At 38.8% G+C, this 16763-nt stretch overlaps 1 protein-coding gene across 7 annotated transcripts in view; it reads right to left on the bottom strand.

Annotated features, from left to right (window-relative positions):
• dicer1 (dicer 1, ribonuclease type III) overlaps positions 1–16763 on the bottom strand; it is a 188320-nt gene that overhangs the window by 63726 nt on the left and 107831 nt on the right. For all 7 annotated transcript variants that reach the window (XM_043696920.1, XM_043696921.1, XM_043696916.1 and 4 more), the window contains 9 exons: positions 15301–15433; positions 13149–13391; positions 10130–10284; positions 6255–6387; positions 5336–5411; positions 5109–5248; positions 3627–3806; positions 1611–1824; positions 640–793 (listed from right to left, as the gene is read on the bottom strand). In XM_043696920.1, the coding sequence (XP_043552855.1) occupies positions 640–793; positions 1611–1824; positions 3627–3806; positions 5109–5248; positions 5336–5411; positions 6255–6387; positions 10130–10284; positions 13149–13391; positions 15301–15433 (1428 nt within the window). The remainder of the gene's footprint in view (positions 1–639; positions 794–1610; positions 1825–3626; positions 3807–5108; positions 5249–5335; positions 5412–6254; positions 6388–10129; positions 10285–13148; positions 13392–15300; positions 15434–16763) is intronic.

Below are 16763 nucleotides of genomic sequence, written 5' to 3'. Positions count from 1 at the left end.
CACAAAACCTGTGTCGATTGCCTGAAGAACCACCTGGATACGGAAGGAAACTACGATCCTTACCTGGTCTAGCCTACATGTGACTCCAGACCCACAGCAATGTGGTTGACTCTTACCTGCCCTCTGGGCAATTAGGGATGGGCAATAAATGCTGGTATAGCAATCGATGCCTTCGTCCCGTGAATGAATGAAAAGAAAATCTTGTTTATCTACTGCCAAATTAGCAGATGCACAACAAGATTTTTTTCCCTTCAACCAAATGATACATGGGAATTAATTTGCAGTGACAGGTTGGAACATGGAAGTGAATCATTTCATGTTTCTGTATTTTTGATTGTGGACTGAAATGAGAAAAATGTGATTGTGGAAGGGATTGCCGTACTTTTACAAGTGACCAGAAACCCATTGCAAGTGACATTTACACTGTTGCTTTGTTCAACTAGTGGGGGAAGCTGAATGCAGACAAGTCGGCGCCAGATTCTGCCACCAACAAATAGCTGATCGGTTTGTGCAACTGTGGGTGACAAAAGCCATCTGCCTGCCAACAACTATGTTAAAATGTTAATGTTAAAAATAAAGGAAAGCACAAGTACACGGAGTAAATAATGATGGATTAAAGCAAAGGAACTGTTTTCCTACCTTGGAATGATAACTGCATCCTGGTAATCTTCCAGATTAAACATGAAGGGTTTCTCTTTAGTATATTGTGTGTTGGGAATGCCCGTGCGTGCTTCTGACCTTTCTATATCTTCCATAAAGGTGAAGTCGATATCCAAGTGGCTGGAACCATCAACTATGAAAGGAAATATTTTATAAATTTGTTTATTTAGCAATAATTAAGACTGTTCAACTAACATATTCATGAATACAAAGTGGAATCTAGTAGAGAGAACCTAGTGCTAAAACATGTCTAACACTTTTTTGGTGCTTACAACTTAGTGAGTAGTTAGGGTTATACTTTCAGACCACACATTTGTATAGCCTGCATCTGAGCAAATTGACCCTGGCACACCAGTTTTGGCGTTTTTGACAATCTACACCTGTCAGAAAGGTGGTCAATGGCGCTCCAGCTATGGCCAGCTTTATGACTGTCTTGCAATCTATCAACTCTTGTTGTGCAACAACTTCTTTGTGTGGTATTTAATTCAGTGCCTTATGATTCCCAGACCAGCGTTTCAGACGTTGAATGAGAACTTCCCAGCCCTGAATTACATTCGACTGAAACCCTATTTAAAAATATTCCCATGCAACAAGAGTTTTATATGCACAGGTCCAACATTAAGCTCTATTAAGCCAGTGAAGGAGTCTTGTGGCAGTTGCTAATGCCCCTGTCTGAGAAACTCCAGCTTCACTTTTCACTCAATCACAGAAAACTTATCCATAATATAGCCTGTTAGGTCAAATGTCTACCACAGCCTGTAGAGACTTTCCCATTCATCCATGCTTGATGTGGAATGGTACCTCTCTAGCCACAGCCTCTGCTGATCTGCCGGCAATGCGTACTACGAAAACTAGCTATGGAAAGACAGAAGCACACATAGTCTAATTGTGCAACACTACATGTCAGAAACTCACGTTTCTATAAGCCACGAATATTACTAACAGTTTACCTTTATCAAGAGGTAGAACACAGTAGGCTGCATCAGCTTCTGTAGGCTTGAATTCTAGTGCAGGTTTCTCCAGACGAAGAATGTGAGAGAAGATATACTGATGTAGCCTAGTGATCAGCTCCAGCTGCTTTGTACTCAATGTGAAGTCTGATTTACGTAGTTCAATAGATATGGTAACCTCACCAGAGCGAGTATATACTGGAAAATGAGGAATCTGCCGAGGGGAAAATCAGTTTTGTTGGGTTAAAATCATAATATCCTGCATGATTAGTGTGAATTACTTATGCATATCTCATGATGCTTACACAGATATTCAAACTGCAGGGTTATTTTTCCTTCATAAACCTGTTTAGAACATAGAACAATACAGCACAGCCTTTGGCCCTTGACGTTGCACTGACCTGTGCACTAGTCTCAGCTCGTCTCCCTACACTATTCCAAAATCATCCATGTGCTTATCCACGGATTGTTTAAATCTCCCTAATGTGGCTGAGTTGACTACATCAGCAGGTAGGGCATTCCATGTCCTTGCCATTCTCTGCGTTTGAAAAGGTACTTGCCAATGGAGAAGTACTGCCAAATTTGGAAGTGAGCTGCACAAATCATGGGTGCCAAATTGTATTTCAAATCTGGGAGGAACGTAGTGTAGATACCTCAATTGCAACTTTCAAATATCTTTACCTAATCAAACATTAAGAGGCACTTCACAACAGTGTGATGAAATACCTTTGACACTTAGCCAAATTAGGGACAGTCGACATTTAAGGTATGCCTTAAAGGAGAAGGGATGTTAAGGAACTTCAGAGATGAAGACATGAATGTTAAAACAAACAAAATAAAGGATGCCTACAAAATGAAAGAGCATAGAGATCAAAGTTTACATGCTACAGAGATAAAGTTCTGCAGGAATTTGAAAGTAAGGATGAAAACTTTGACATTTTGATTTTTCATTGGTTTACAGGCAGGGCAGTTCTGCAAACATTTGCTCACATTTCTTGTTGGAAGAAAGAATTAATTGCAAAAGAAGTTTCCGAGACAAATTTAGTGCTTTTTATTAAATACAATAAAGTTCTTTTAAAAAAGTCAAATTAGCTTATTCTGTTCCAGTGTAGATAGTTTATAATATGTTTGATTTGGGAGTAATTGTTGTGAAATGCTTCATTATGATCTGATTGAAACATAATGCATTTGCTGTAGCAGACAATTTGGGTGTTTACTCCCAATTCCCAAAATCCTCCATTTTGGGGTTCTGTTTCAATTTGACTTCTGTCTCCTTCCTTAGAGTGTACTTGGTCAAATACCTAACCTCTCTGTCCTTGCAAATTATTGCCCCACCTTCAATCTCTCTTTCCTCCCAAGGTCCTTGAATTTCCTATCACTTCCCAAATCTGAGCCTGTCACTCCGTGTCAGAATCCTTCCAATTGAGTTTCCACTGCTGCCTCAGCATTGAAATATCTTTTACCAAAATCACAATGTCCTATATGACAATGCGAAAGATAATTATCCCTCCTTGTCCTTCTCAATCTATCAAATTTGGATGATCACATCATTACAGGGAAACCTCGATTATCCAGCATTCGATAAAGCTAAATAGAATAAATCATGATTCGGAGGTGCCGGTGTTGGACTGGGGTGTACAAAGTTAAAAATCACACAATCACCTGATGAAGAAGCGTCGCTCCGAAAGCTAGTGTGCTTCCAATTAAACCTGTTGGACTATAACCTGTTGTGTGATTTTTAACCTAGAATAAATCAGGCTGCCATGTTGCAGAATTTCTAATCACACCAACATAATTATGGAGTGTTAAAGGAAGGAGTAACCCACAAAAACCCGATCTTAATATCAGAACCTTTGTGCCTCTAAATGACATCTGCGTATTTTCATGACCAACATATGTCAGAGTAGTTAGTTAACCTGAGAAAAATGGATTATTATCGACAAAGAAAACCAAAATGATTTACCATCTGCCTATAACACAACCAAACTGCTAGATAATAGTAAATGATTCAGGTACCCGAGGTATTGGTTTGGCAGTCAGAATTCCAAAACATCGGGTTGTATCTTCTGGAGGATACAATTTTCTTCTTCTGAAGTTGAGCTCATCAGGAAGCGGAGTGGTTAACACCATGCCAATCACATACAAGTAACAAGGTTGATTTGCTTTTGGGTAACTGTTCCTCAGACATTCAGGAATCTATGCAAACAGATAGTTGTATAAGAGGTGGGAGGAGGAACAGACCAAGCTATTTAAAGTCACATAACACAGATTCATAATTTATAGTAATAACTGTTCTAATTTCTGCTACAAAGATAACAGTTTGTCGACACTTAACAGGGGATGGTAGAGGTAAATGTATCCTCAATGCTATCAGGAAGTTCCAGAACACCGATGTTCATTTTAAGTCTCCAATATGAAATGTGGAAATTTAACATTTGATTTAAACATCTACCCTGCCTACATAGCTGGTACTGTGCAGCCATGTTTAGAAAGTTGTAATTTATTCCTAAGGTTGTGCCTTGTGTGACCACTAAGCCTTCAGCATGGATTCTTAAAGAAACTTTATTCATCACAAGATGCAAAGACCTGCGATCTATGTCAGGTAGGGACACTGATTTTGTTAAATCATAATGCGTACAGTCTGACTTTCATAACTAAAATATACATTGGAGGGTAGTAGTAATCAGAGAAACAGTGGACATAAGTGGTGGCCAGGTTCAATATCCAAAATAGTCTGCTCCTCATTATTCCTGTGGGAGCACTAAGCCAGGAGAATGAAAATCTTTATAAAGCAAAAAGACAAAGTTTATAATGAGCACTGAATCTGGATTCCTAGAGTACCCGCAGGTACGTGGTTCCAAAACGGCAACGGTGGAGGTACACTCCTTCCTAATTTGTGTTTTCTGCTGTGCAGACATCAGGTCCACGTGCCAATGAGTCGGTATGCCGATTGGTGTGCACAGGACCTCCAAGAGGTTGCGTGGCATAAAGGCAATGCCAGTTAGGCTGCAATGTAGGTCATTCTTCTCTCAAAATTCAGGGGACGTGGGCTTCCCTGACTGGGCCAGCATTTATTGCTTATCCCAAGTTGCTGTTGGTGGTGAGCTTGCTTCTTGAACTGCTACAGCCCATTTAATGTAGGTACACCAACAAGGCTGTTAGGGATGAAATTCCAAGTTTTTAATCCAGTAGTGCTGGAGGGATGATGATAACTTCCAAGTGAAGGTGGTACAGAGCTTGAAAGATAACTTGCAGGTGGCGGTCTTCTCACACGTCACAGGCTTCAGGTGGCATTTTGCATTCCATCTGGCAGAAGAAGTCAAGGCATCTGTTGCTAAACATTTCTACCATTTCTTTAGAAAATTAATCACCCGCCATGTTGTGGCTGCCTTCCAATGACAAGCTGAAGAGCAGTACAGCCTTAGGACAACATTGCCTGCTCAAATGCATGTGCTTTTAAATGTGCACTCCAAGTGTAGACAGATTGTCTGTACTTACTGCTTTAGGGTAGCACTGTCTCCGTTTCGTGGAACCTGGCCTTCCAGGAATACTGGTTTCTTCCTCATCATGCAAATCAAGCTCTTCTTCATATTTCACAGTTTCTTTCCCAACTGGCATTAAGTGATCATCAAGTTCACCTGCACCAAAACAGAAGAAAACTATTATTCATACCACAATCTTTAGGGGATGGAAGACTAAAGAACATGCATTTGTTCATCCCTTACCTATTTTGTGCAGTCTTTCACAACAAAGAAGGGCTGCTGCTTTCTCAGCCAATCTTGTACAAGGCATTGGAGGACCCTAGGTATAAAACAAAAAAAAACCCTCAACAGATTTGTAGCTAAGACCTAAAGTAATACATTATCTTGGGCAATCTGAATTAACGGGTGCAATTTCATCAATATGCTGTGGGTTGCAAGAGTCAAAAGAATACAAATATTTAAGTAGCAGTGGTATTCCTCATCTCTGAATCAGATGTTCGTGGGTTCATGTTCCATTCCAGAGACTCGAGCAGTGCTGCACTTTCACAGGTATCATTCTTTGGGTGAAATACTAATCTAATGGTCTGCATACCTTCTTAATTGGGCATAACACATTTGAAAAGCAGAGTTATTCTGCCAGATGTTCTAGACAATCTTTATCCCTCAATACATATCACTATTGTCTAAACTTTTATCTTACGACTCTGGTATTTTGCAACATTTCCTACATCACAGATGTGAAAGGCAGAATAAACGCAAGCTGCTCTCATTGTAATGAAAACAAAATGCTGAAACTAAACACCAGATCAACATCTCAAGAGGAAAGACACATGGGAATTTGTCTTTTCTTAACGAATTTCCTGCATTCTCTGTTGAGTCATGAGGTTGTGTTTGGGATGTCTGAAGGTGATGAACAAGTCCCAAAATTATATCCTATTCTCTACAACACCACGAGAATGAAGCCCTACACCTTTCAGAAAGGAGATGGTGGAGGACTGCTACTTCTTTATAAAACCAGCATAAGCCAGTTTTGAGAAATACCTGGATTGTCAATCTGATCCAAGTCACATTTAGAAATGGATAGAAAATGAATTCTTGAAAACATGAACATATGTAGGAGAGAGATAAAAATATTAATATCAAAAATGAAATGCTTACTCACAGTTACTGGGACACGAAGAGGTGAGTTAATTGGAAGGTAGAGAGTTGACTGAAAAGTACAATCCGAGAGTTCCTGCGTTTTACATTTTGGGGCCAAGTGTGTGAATGGGTCGCTTGGTAACCTGGCACAGTATCTTTCAGAAAAACACAAGTTGTATGTATATTAGGAATCTTATACAAGACACTTTTATTCTATTTAATCCTCGGGATCATCATCATCCTACACAAACTGGAAATAATCAAAAGGAAATAACAAAAATTAAGTTCAGTACTACAACCCTTTTAACAAGATTATCTCAGGTTACTGAGTGAAGCAGCCTCCAAGACAGAGCAAATGGCGAAAGGTTGGCTGCTGTTGCTGATTACAGGAGTTCTATATAAAATATGCTTAGGCAAAGTTCCTGAATGGACATGAGGCGAGAATGTAATTTGTCTCAAAAAGCAAAATTCAACAATTCCATTTATAATGGAAACTTGAAAAAACAAAAATGCTGGAGAAACTCAGCAGGTCTGATTATTGCTCTCTTCACAGATGCTGAGTTAATGTTTGGAATTTAGTACAACTTACAATGTCTTATCAGACTTCAAACTTTAACTAATTTCTCTCTCCAATAATGCTATCCGACCTGCTGAGTTTCTCCAGCATTTTGTATGTTCGTTTCAGATTCCTAGCATCTGCAGTATCTTACTTTCATAATGGAAACTTTCTACACAACCATGTATTGCTAGAATTTGACTCTTTGAACCTGTTTCACCATTCAATAAGCTAATATCCAATCTTCTACACTATACCTAAATCTCTTAATTCATTTGGTATTCCAAGTTCTACCACATGGACCTCCAATGTACTCAACTGGCACCAGTATAGGAGATGGAGCAAAGTAGAAAATTGTTAAAATTAGTTAAATGAAGGTTCTCCTTCACAGAGAGGATTAAGATATATTGTACAATGCCACTTGTGCATCAACTTAGAGTGCCTTAAAACAGATATTAAAATACAGCAAATTTTGTTTTAACTCGCATCTAACAAACCAGTGCTACTGATAAACTGGCAAAGACTATATATCTGAAATACCAGAAGATTATTGTATTATTGTGATCTCAGAGGAGTTAGTGGAGGATGAGAAGGATCTCAGCAGTTAAGTTTTATTTAAGTTATTACTCATGCTTTAACAAACTATAATAGTGATGTGTATACCCTCTGCATTATGCTTCTATTAGTGTGCATTTTTACACTGAGCATGTGGCCCTTTTGATCAACCGATACACTCCTCGTCCCATAGGTGCCAACAAGTAAAACATTTGCTGTAGTACTAAATTACAGATTGACATTAATGCCCATGTAAATGTCTCGCATAGAATGTTACACAAAATATTTATAGCTATAAAGTTACTGCACCCTGACAAGCTAGATGAGTTTGCTCCCCCCTCAAGCATGCATCCCATTTCCTTTTGAGATCAGTGTCTTGCTACACAAGCAACACAGTAACGTAGTCTTCCTTTTTTAAAAATTTACTTATGGGACTTCAAGGGTTCTTTGCTTCAAGGGTTGTATGCATTGCTCATCCCAAACTGCCTTACAAATGGTAGCGATGAGCGACTTACATGAACTACAGGAACACTCTTGGTGCTCTTAAGAATGGAGAATTTTGGCCAGTGACAAAAAAGGAACAGTGCTATCGTGATGCATGATCTGGAGGGGGTACTGAAGGCGGTGGGGTTCTCTAGTGCATGGCATCAAGGGAGATTACTAACTTCAAAGCCTCAAGTTTTAACTTCCTCCTTAGCTCCTAAAAGTCAGACCATGGGACCTTAATATCTGTTTCCCCCTGCCCTCCAACTTTGTTTGCAAAGAGCATTCGCCTGAAGTGCCTTGTACTTCCCGTCTCTTTCTACTGTCTAAGATATCTCAGCTTCAACTCTTATCCAGTGTGGAATGACTAACCCCAGTTGCTCAAGTTGGAGTACAAGTAGCTGGAAACAATTAGTGTACACATATCTTCCAAGATAATGGAGTATTCTGATCTTTTCACATAGTATATATTTTCTAATTGGCCTGCTCAGCTTTATGACCTACTTCTGGAACAGGTGAGACTTGAATCCAAGTTTCTTGGCTCAGTATGGACACTACTACTGCACCACCACAACAGGCCACTGTTTGGAGTTTTCCAATCAACCAGTCCAGAAATGTTATCCCACACCTCTGGTCCTTCCCTACCACTTCATCACAATGATCTCAATGTTTTTATGCATAATCTATCACAAGTGATTTCCCAGGCAAAACTACAGTATCCCAAATTTCAAATATGAGCCAGTACACCAAATGAAGTAATCTAAAGGTTGTTCAAATTTGGACTGCCAGAAAGTAATAGTTTTGTTATTCTTAAATAAAGCATACCTATTAAAACAGTGTGTGTTGAGTGTTACAAAGCTATTATCCCAGAGATTTGTATATTTCACACAAGACAACCATAGTTATTGAGGTTTGGTTTCAAAAGGTATTATTTCACAATACACAGGACACTGCCGCTACTGGAAAAATTAGCCCGTGGTACACTGCCATCCCCTTATAACTAAATACTGCATGTGTGAACATTATTTTTAGTACTGAAAAATAAATTGAATTTTTCTACTTTAATCTCTGCAATAGAGATATAGTTTGTAAACAAAAGGATGCAGCATGGAAGGAGACTATTCAGCCCATCATACCAACATTAGTTATTTTAAAGAGTATTAGCTCAATCATCATAGCCATCTAATTAGTCCTTTTGAAAGGTATTGCTGACCTGACTTCCATCACCCTTTTAAACACTATTTTAATTCATAATGCATTGAAAAAAAAACATTTTTATTTGCAAATGATCTTTTGTTTTGCTGGCTCAGGGCCAACCTGTCAGCACAGGTTTCTCTGTGCAATGCAACACATCTTAGTTTTTAAACACCTCCATTAAATTTGCTCTCATGCTTCTTTGCTCCAAGAATAATACAGGCAACTCCTATCAGCATCTGAGTCAAGATGCAGGGATGCAGAAGCGAGGGAACAAGCACAAACCCCGCACTACTCACCACCAATTTTATTTTTATTTCAAGCTATTTGCGAGTTTTGAGAATATTTGTAGTTCAGATTGAGGCTTTGGCTGTAAGTTTGCTCACTGAGCTGGAAGGTTCAGTTTCAGACGTTTCTGCATCATAATAGGTAACATTATCAATGAGCCTTCAGATGAAGCACTGGTGGTACGGTCCACTTTCTATTTGTGTTTTTGGGTTTCCTTGGATTGGTGACACCATTTCCTGTGGTGATTTCATTTCCTGTTCTTTTTCTCAGGGGGCTGTAAATGGGATCCAAGTCAAGGCGTTTGTTGATGAGAGTTCAGGTTGGAATGCCATGCTTCTAGGTATTCTTCTGCGTGTCTGTTTGGTTTCTCCTAGTTGAAGTGGTGTCCTTCCTCATCTTACGTAAAGATACTAGTAAGAGTGGGTCGTGCCTTTTTGTGGCTAGTTTTCTGCCTGTTTGTCCAATGTAGTGTTGTTACAGTTTCTGCAAGGTATTTTGCAAAAGATATTTGTTTTGCTTGTTGTGGAACAAACATATTGATGTAGATTCCCCCCCCCCCTCCCTCCCCAAGAAAAAGAACAGGAAATGACACCAGTGCTTCATCCGGAGGCTCATTGATGATATTACCTAGTATGGTGACAAAATGTCTGAAACCGAACCTTCCAGCTCAGTGAGCAAACTTACATCCAGATTTCTAGCTATCTTATTTCTTTTAGACAGCGACACTGTATAAAACAACAATAAGTTCTAACTTGAACAGATGCTTAAAAGCTTAAGATTAGTGATTCTGCCAATGTGTTGTATCAATGATCAGGATCTACCTGTTCACATGTCCAATGGCAGTGTTGATAGTTACTCGCGGACTCCCTTCTTCTGGCCTCAATACATACGGGGGAAGCACATCATCATCATCGGTGACAGGTTCTACCTCCAAATCAGCAGAATCCACAGACTTTGAGCACTTGTTTCGCAGAATCTTAGTAAGGTACCAATGTAAATATATGAACCTTCCAGAAAATATAGCTACAAAACATGTTTTACAATTACAGTATCTTCAGTCATAATCAACTCCAGGTTAATTCTGCACCCTCTCCTGCAATTATTGATGTTGAGCAGGAGAGGGTGCTTTAGACATTCTTCATTGGAAACCTCAATAGTATCAGCAGGCTATTGAGCTACATACATATTGTGAGAGCAATTCAGTCTTCACCCAACATTTATGCATATAAACCTGTCAGAGGTCAGTGGGTGGTGAACAGAAACATGAATCATGCTATTTTAAATATCGACAGCTTAAAACACCAGATTAATTTGTACCAACCCAACAACCAGCTTAGCTGAGATCACCTAATGGAGGACAATGCTACATTAATAAGTGTAACTGATGCACTTACAGAGGCAAAACAAGGCAACAGAATATATGAACAACGGTAGGATTCTGTAAGCACTGAACTAGAGGAACCTTGGTGCATGTCCACTGTTCCTTAAGGTTGTGGGACAAGTAGATAAAGTGGTTAAGTTGGCAGATAGGATACTTGCATTTATCAGCAGAGGTATATAGAGTTTAAAAGCAGGGTGGTGGTGCTGGAACTATATAAAACAGGTTAGGTCACAGTTTTGCGCGGTTCTAGAATCCACATTACAGGAAGGGTGCGATAACACTGCAGAGGATGTTTGGGAGATTTGCCACATTGTTACGTGACTGGAGAGCTTTAGTTACGAAAAGAGATTGGACAGACCGAGGTTGTTTCTCTTGGAGCAGAGCAGAGGGAGGTGGAACATGATTGAGATGTATACCATTGTGAACTACACAGACCAGGTTGATGGAAAGGGACCCTTTCCCTTGATGGAGGGATCAGTGACCAGGGGAATAGATTTAAGGTTAAGGGGCAGGAGGTTTAGAAGGGATGTGGGGAAACCTTCAACATTTAAGTAGTATTTAGATGCACGTTTTTGAGGTCAAGGAATACAAAACCATGGGTTAAGTGCCAGAAAGTGGGATTGGTGTAGACAGTAATGGCCTAAAGAGCCTGTACTCTGCCCTGTAGATCTCCAGGACAATGATTCAGGCTGGTTTTTAACATGAGCAACTCAGGTATTTATTTCAAATTGAGAGGATAGTGAAATATTAGCTAAAACTAACTTGTGACATAGACTGATTAGCATATGTATCTTTGAAGGTGTATTAGAATCAAAAACATACTCCAAGAGGAAGTATTAAAAGATTAATTCCTCTGGAACTGAAACAAATGTCATACTTTGTTACAATCACCTTATACAGTAGTTCTTTCATCTAGAGGACCTCTGTTTAATTCTACTAGTAAAAGCTAGTCAAAGTTCTGTTTTGAGTGGCTGTGAAGATTCTAAGTGAGTTTGATTTGGTGGTTGGTGCATATTTGACCTTTAAGTTCCTAAATCTTCTGGGATGGGAGATGATGACAACCATATGGCAATTCAACCAACGCACCATTTTCAATTGCTACATAATGGCCCTTGTTGGAAAAACCTACGCAGGAGGATATTGACTAACTATGCTGATAAACAAAAGAACAATTACTATGGGTACCAGTAGCATTCTGAACTTGAAATTCAGAAACCTTGAGTTTAAATTCTATCATGCAGGTAGAATTCGAGTAATCAGTACTAGCATCAGAAAATATTACCATGAAAACTGATGAAAAAGTGCTAGATGAACTCAGCAGGTTTAGCAGCATTTGTTGACAAAAACAGAGCTACCCAATGATTCCTCTGGATATAGGCAAAACATATTTGAAGCTCAGGACAAAACACATCACTGTTTTATCCTTGTAAAATGATATTGTATATAGTAAAATGCTATATAATTCAACCTGGGCTATTCAGATGTGTGACTCCAATTGTACTATTTTCAAATTTGCTGATGACACCAAATTGGGTGGGAATGCAAGCAGTGAGCAGGGTGCAAAGAGGTATCAGATGGACTTGGACAACTACACGAATGGAGTGGAACATGCTGAGGGGGAACAATAAAAATAAGTTATTCACTTTATTTGGATAAAAAAGTGAATGTTTCTTAAATGAAGGGGAGTTGGGAAGTGTGGATGTCTGAAAGGAAATTGGTGCCCTTGTCCATGCAGGTGCTACAAACAAATAGAAAGGCAAATGTCACATATTGAAACAACTGGAGTACAGAAGATGTCTTTGAGCAGTTGTAGAGGGCCTTGAGGGCCCTTATTTTTAAACATTACATTCTCAAGTAAAGAATGGGGCTGAGTGGGGGAAAAAGACCAAATCTGGAGTAATATACAGCTTGTTAGTCTCTCTATCTAGGGAAGGATATACAATGGAGGTTCAGCAGATAATCCCTTGGATTGTAAATTGTTTAACAAGGAGTGACTGAGCAAACTAAATCTGTATTTACTACAGTTTTGAAGAATGAGATGTAACGCCAGTGAAACTTAAAAACTTCTCACAGCATGACAGAGTGGATATAGATTGGATGTTCCCCCTGGTTATCTAGGACCAGGGCGATTAATTCAGGATAGGGACAGACCACTTAAGATGGAAATAAATTCAAATTTCTTCATTCAGAGGGTGGTGGAATCTTTAAAATTCTTGACTGCAGAAGGCTGTGGACTCAAACATTGAGCAGGTTCAAGTCAAAAAGGTTTTACAGTTTCTAGAAACAAATCTGATTCAAGGATATGGAGATAGTGTCATTTTTCAACACTGTGGAAATGATCAACCATGATCTCGAATGGCAAGGCAGAATTGATGGCCTGAGCATCCTAGTCCAGTTTGTATCATCTTATTTGAAGTGAATCCATAAATTTTGATTATCAAACAAAAGTCAGTAGATACCTTTTCAATTGCCTTATAGGTTTTGAGGTCTTCTTTGAAATCTTCAATTTTGTCAGAATCTGAAAGCATGATGTAGTTTGAGATGGGTGCTCGTGCTCTTCCTTTCGATTGTACGTAAGAGCGATATTCTGTTGGCAAATCAAATCGAACCACTAGATTGCATTTTGGAATATCAACTCCTTCTTCAACAACACTGGTTGCAATGAGCAAGTTGGTCTCATGCGCACGGAATTTTCTGAGCACCTACAACAATTTTTAGGGAAGAAAACAACATTAACGTTAATGCAGTCCTAGAATGACGAGGTAACACAATGTGGTAGAACATAATTTTGCACTTATGATTCACCATCTACTTCAATTTTTCTCTACTTTAAAATACAGGCTTCAAAATAAACCAGGCTAAAAAGCGAGAGAGAGAAAATGACAATGTGAATCATCTCAAGTCGTTTTTCATACTGTAGATGTTGGTATATAATTGATATTTGAAGCTCGAAAAATCCCATCAATAATGGTGGTTCATCTATACGGTAAGTATAACATTAAAATGCTGGCATGGTTGTTGACATCTTGAAATATTATCACTTGCAGCAAACTTTCATGTCTTTTGCACTAGCAGCAGTATTGTATTGCCTGCCTGATCCCTTATGCCCAACTATCGAAAATCAGGAAATTAAACAAGCATTTGTGGGGAGAGTGTGGGGTATTAGAAAAGAACAGCTGGTCAGGCAGCATCTGAGGAGGAGAGTCGAAGGTCAGGAACGACGAAGAGCTTATGCTCGAAGCGTCGACTCACCTGCTTCTCGGATGCTGCCTGACCGGCTGGGCTTTTCCAGTGCCACACTTTTAGATTCTGATCTCCAGCATCTGCAGTCCTCACTCTCTCCTTTGTGGGGAGAGAATCTAGTTGAGTAATCGGAGTAGAGCATGATGTTACTGAAAAGTGGCATGTGGCATCTACTTGAATGCCATTGGAAAATATGAGCTTTTTATATTTGTTACAAATTAGAAATGGATGATAAATGCTAGCCTAGCCAATCACCTTAAGTCTGTGTCTTCTGCTAAATAACTCTATTGTAATAGTTTCCTTTTCCTTTCTCTATTCAAAATTATGAAAGGTTTTAAGTCTCCATAACTTTTTTAACTTCTCTGCTTCCAAAAATAAGGAGTACTTTCCTAGCTCCTTTATATATAAAATCATTCCTGGGACCTATCGAATCAAATTGCTCTGCAACCACTCCAAGATTTTTATATTTTTCCTGAACAGTGGTGTTCAGATTTGAACACAACACTCCAGTACAAGTGTAAATTTCAACTTGAGGCAGGATACAATGAAGATGTCCACTTATTTTAAAAGTAAACTTTCATAAACCTGATTTAAAACGAAGTGACAAGCCATGCTGTGCTACCGGGTCATTCCAGAGGTGTCATGCTAATCCCACCTCACCTTGCCACTTACATACCTATAAACATCAGTACTTTAATACTATGATCAAAATACAGAGATAGATAATATCTACAAACTTAAAGTACTTCCATCAGCCACAATGCGCTTAAAAGGAAAAAAAGACAACTCATTGTATTGCCACATGCTTTCACAAATCAAGCAGCAAGTAACCCAGAAAGTTAATAAAAGTCTTCATGCCTCAGGTAAAAGGTAAAGCACTAGACTCCAAAATCAAAAAGTTTTTTTCGGAAGTTTTTAAATCAGATTAACAAGGTTGTTTGGTGTGCAAACAGTTAACCCAACTCCACACCCACTTGATGCATGTCACTCAGATGCAATGTGGGGGGAGCACTGCCAGGCCTCAATTCTGTCTCAGGGCCCATAGTACTCAGAGTCTGCTGTTTGCTAAGATTTTTAAAATTGAACTGACACTTATTCCGAAATTCAAAAAATTCTGAATTCTGAAAACCAGCTGGTCCTGAGCGTTTCGGATAAAGGATTGTGTACCTGTTTCAATTATTTGTCTTCTGGGATTACCCATAGAGCTTCCAAGGAAACTACTATTCAACATTCTTACATAATTTGTTCAGAAATAAGATAAAAGATTTTAAATGTACAGCTTTAACTAAGAGAATGACCAAGTGGGAAGCCAATACAGCCTTCAATATTAGATTGTTTCTTTGCGGAAAAGAGATGAGATGCTTTTACCTCCTCTTGTTTCCTGAACTCCACTTCCATCTGTTTATTACGAGGCTGGTTCTTTCCAATGCCATGACCAGTTATGAAATTACTGCTGACATAAGACAATTCTGGATCCTGCTTGCCTGCTTCTTTTATTAACCTGAGGTAAGATAATCAGGTTAACTCCATGAAACACGCAGGGCAAAAAACAGGACAATAATGGAAAGCAAGGGGGGTAAAATAGCCACGGCAAAGCCAAAACTTTAGCAGAGAATGATTTTATTACCAAGTCAGTAATCGCCACCGGCCCACCTCATCTACCTGTGAAAATAGCTACCCATTCATAATTTTCAGTAAAATGGCCAGAAATATTTTCTACTCCCAAGATATGGTCTGGGGTGAAATAGGTTATTTTCAATTTCCAAGTGACGTTAAAGCCAGGGAGCTGGCAAAATTCTAAGCCTCCATCCTCTTCCAGTTAACATTCTAGTTAACTGCACACGGTGACAAACTCATTAAGGATGAAGTTGCAAGTAGCCTAGGATTCTTAGTGCTGTTCAAGATGTTCAGCATTGCAACAATTAATAAATCCAATAGAAAGCATTTTGAACAAATCAGACAGAGTTGTGATCAAGCTGTCTTATGGTTTGATCAGAGCAAACTTTGTATAAGAGTTCTAACTCTGGTCTTGATACACAAGTGAAAGTTTGGAGAAGCTTGCTGTTTAACCTAGGCAGGTCATATAGAAGTGGCGATTTTGGAAAGACCTACAAAAATCTACAGAAATCAAACAAATTGTTCAAATAATAACTTTACATTTAATTGCAAGGGTAGGACAAAGGGACATCGGTTCAAGAAAGTAACCGGTATATTTAGATTGTTGCCAGGAAGTACAATAAGAAAATGATCAATGTAGAGAACAAACTTCTAGATAGAATAGCAGAGGTTAAAATGCTAAAGGTATTAACTGTTTGAATTACAATGCAGTCTTGAGGAAAGCTTTAGAATATTTCTGGACAGACAAATTTACTTGGGCTGAATTTTGTGTATTTTGCGAAATCTGGATATAAAATCTTCTGCAATTTAAAAAAAAATGTATAGGACATGGACATCTCTGATAAGATTGTATTTGTTACCCATCCCTTGAACTGAGTGGCTTGCTATGCCATATCAAATGGTAGTTAAAAGTCAACTTCATTATTGTGGCCTGGAGCCAAAAGTTGAACCAATGAAGTAAGAAGTTTCCTTCTCAAAAAGGGGAGTAGTGAAAAAGGTTTTTACAACAATCACTGATAGCTGACCTAGCCACCATCAGTTAGTCCAGCTTTATATTCCATCTTCATTTAATTTAAATTTTACCAGCTGACACTGTGGTATTTGACGCAGAGTCTTCACAAAGAGACAAACTTTCACAAACTTTCTTCATAAAGAGACCCACTCTTAGCTTATTCTTCAAATTCAGCATCGAATTATCAGTTCTTTTTTTTTAA

The sequence above is a fragment of the Chiloscyllium plagiosum genome, chromosome 10, assembly GCF_004010195.1.
Source record: "Chiloscyllium plagiosum isolate BGI_BamShark_2017 chromosome 10, ASM401019v2, whole genome shotgun sequence".
NCBI lineage: Eukaryota > Metazoa > Chordata > Chondrichthyes > Orectolobiformes > Hemiscylliidae > Chiloscyllium > Chiloscyllium plagiosum.
This window is presented reverse-complemented; position numbering and strand designations above follow the sequence as displayed.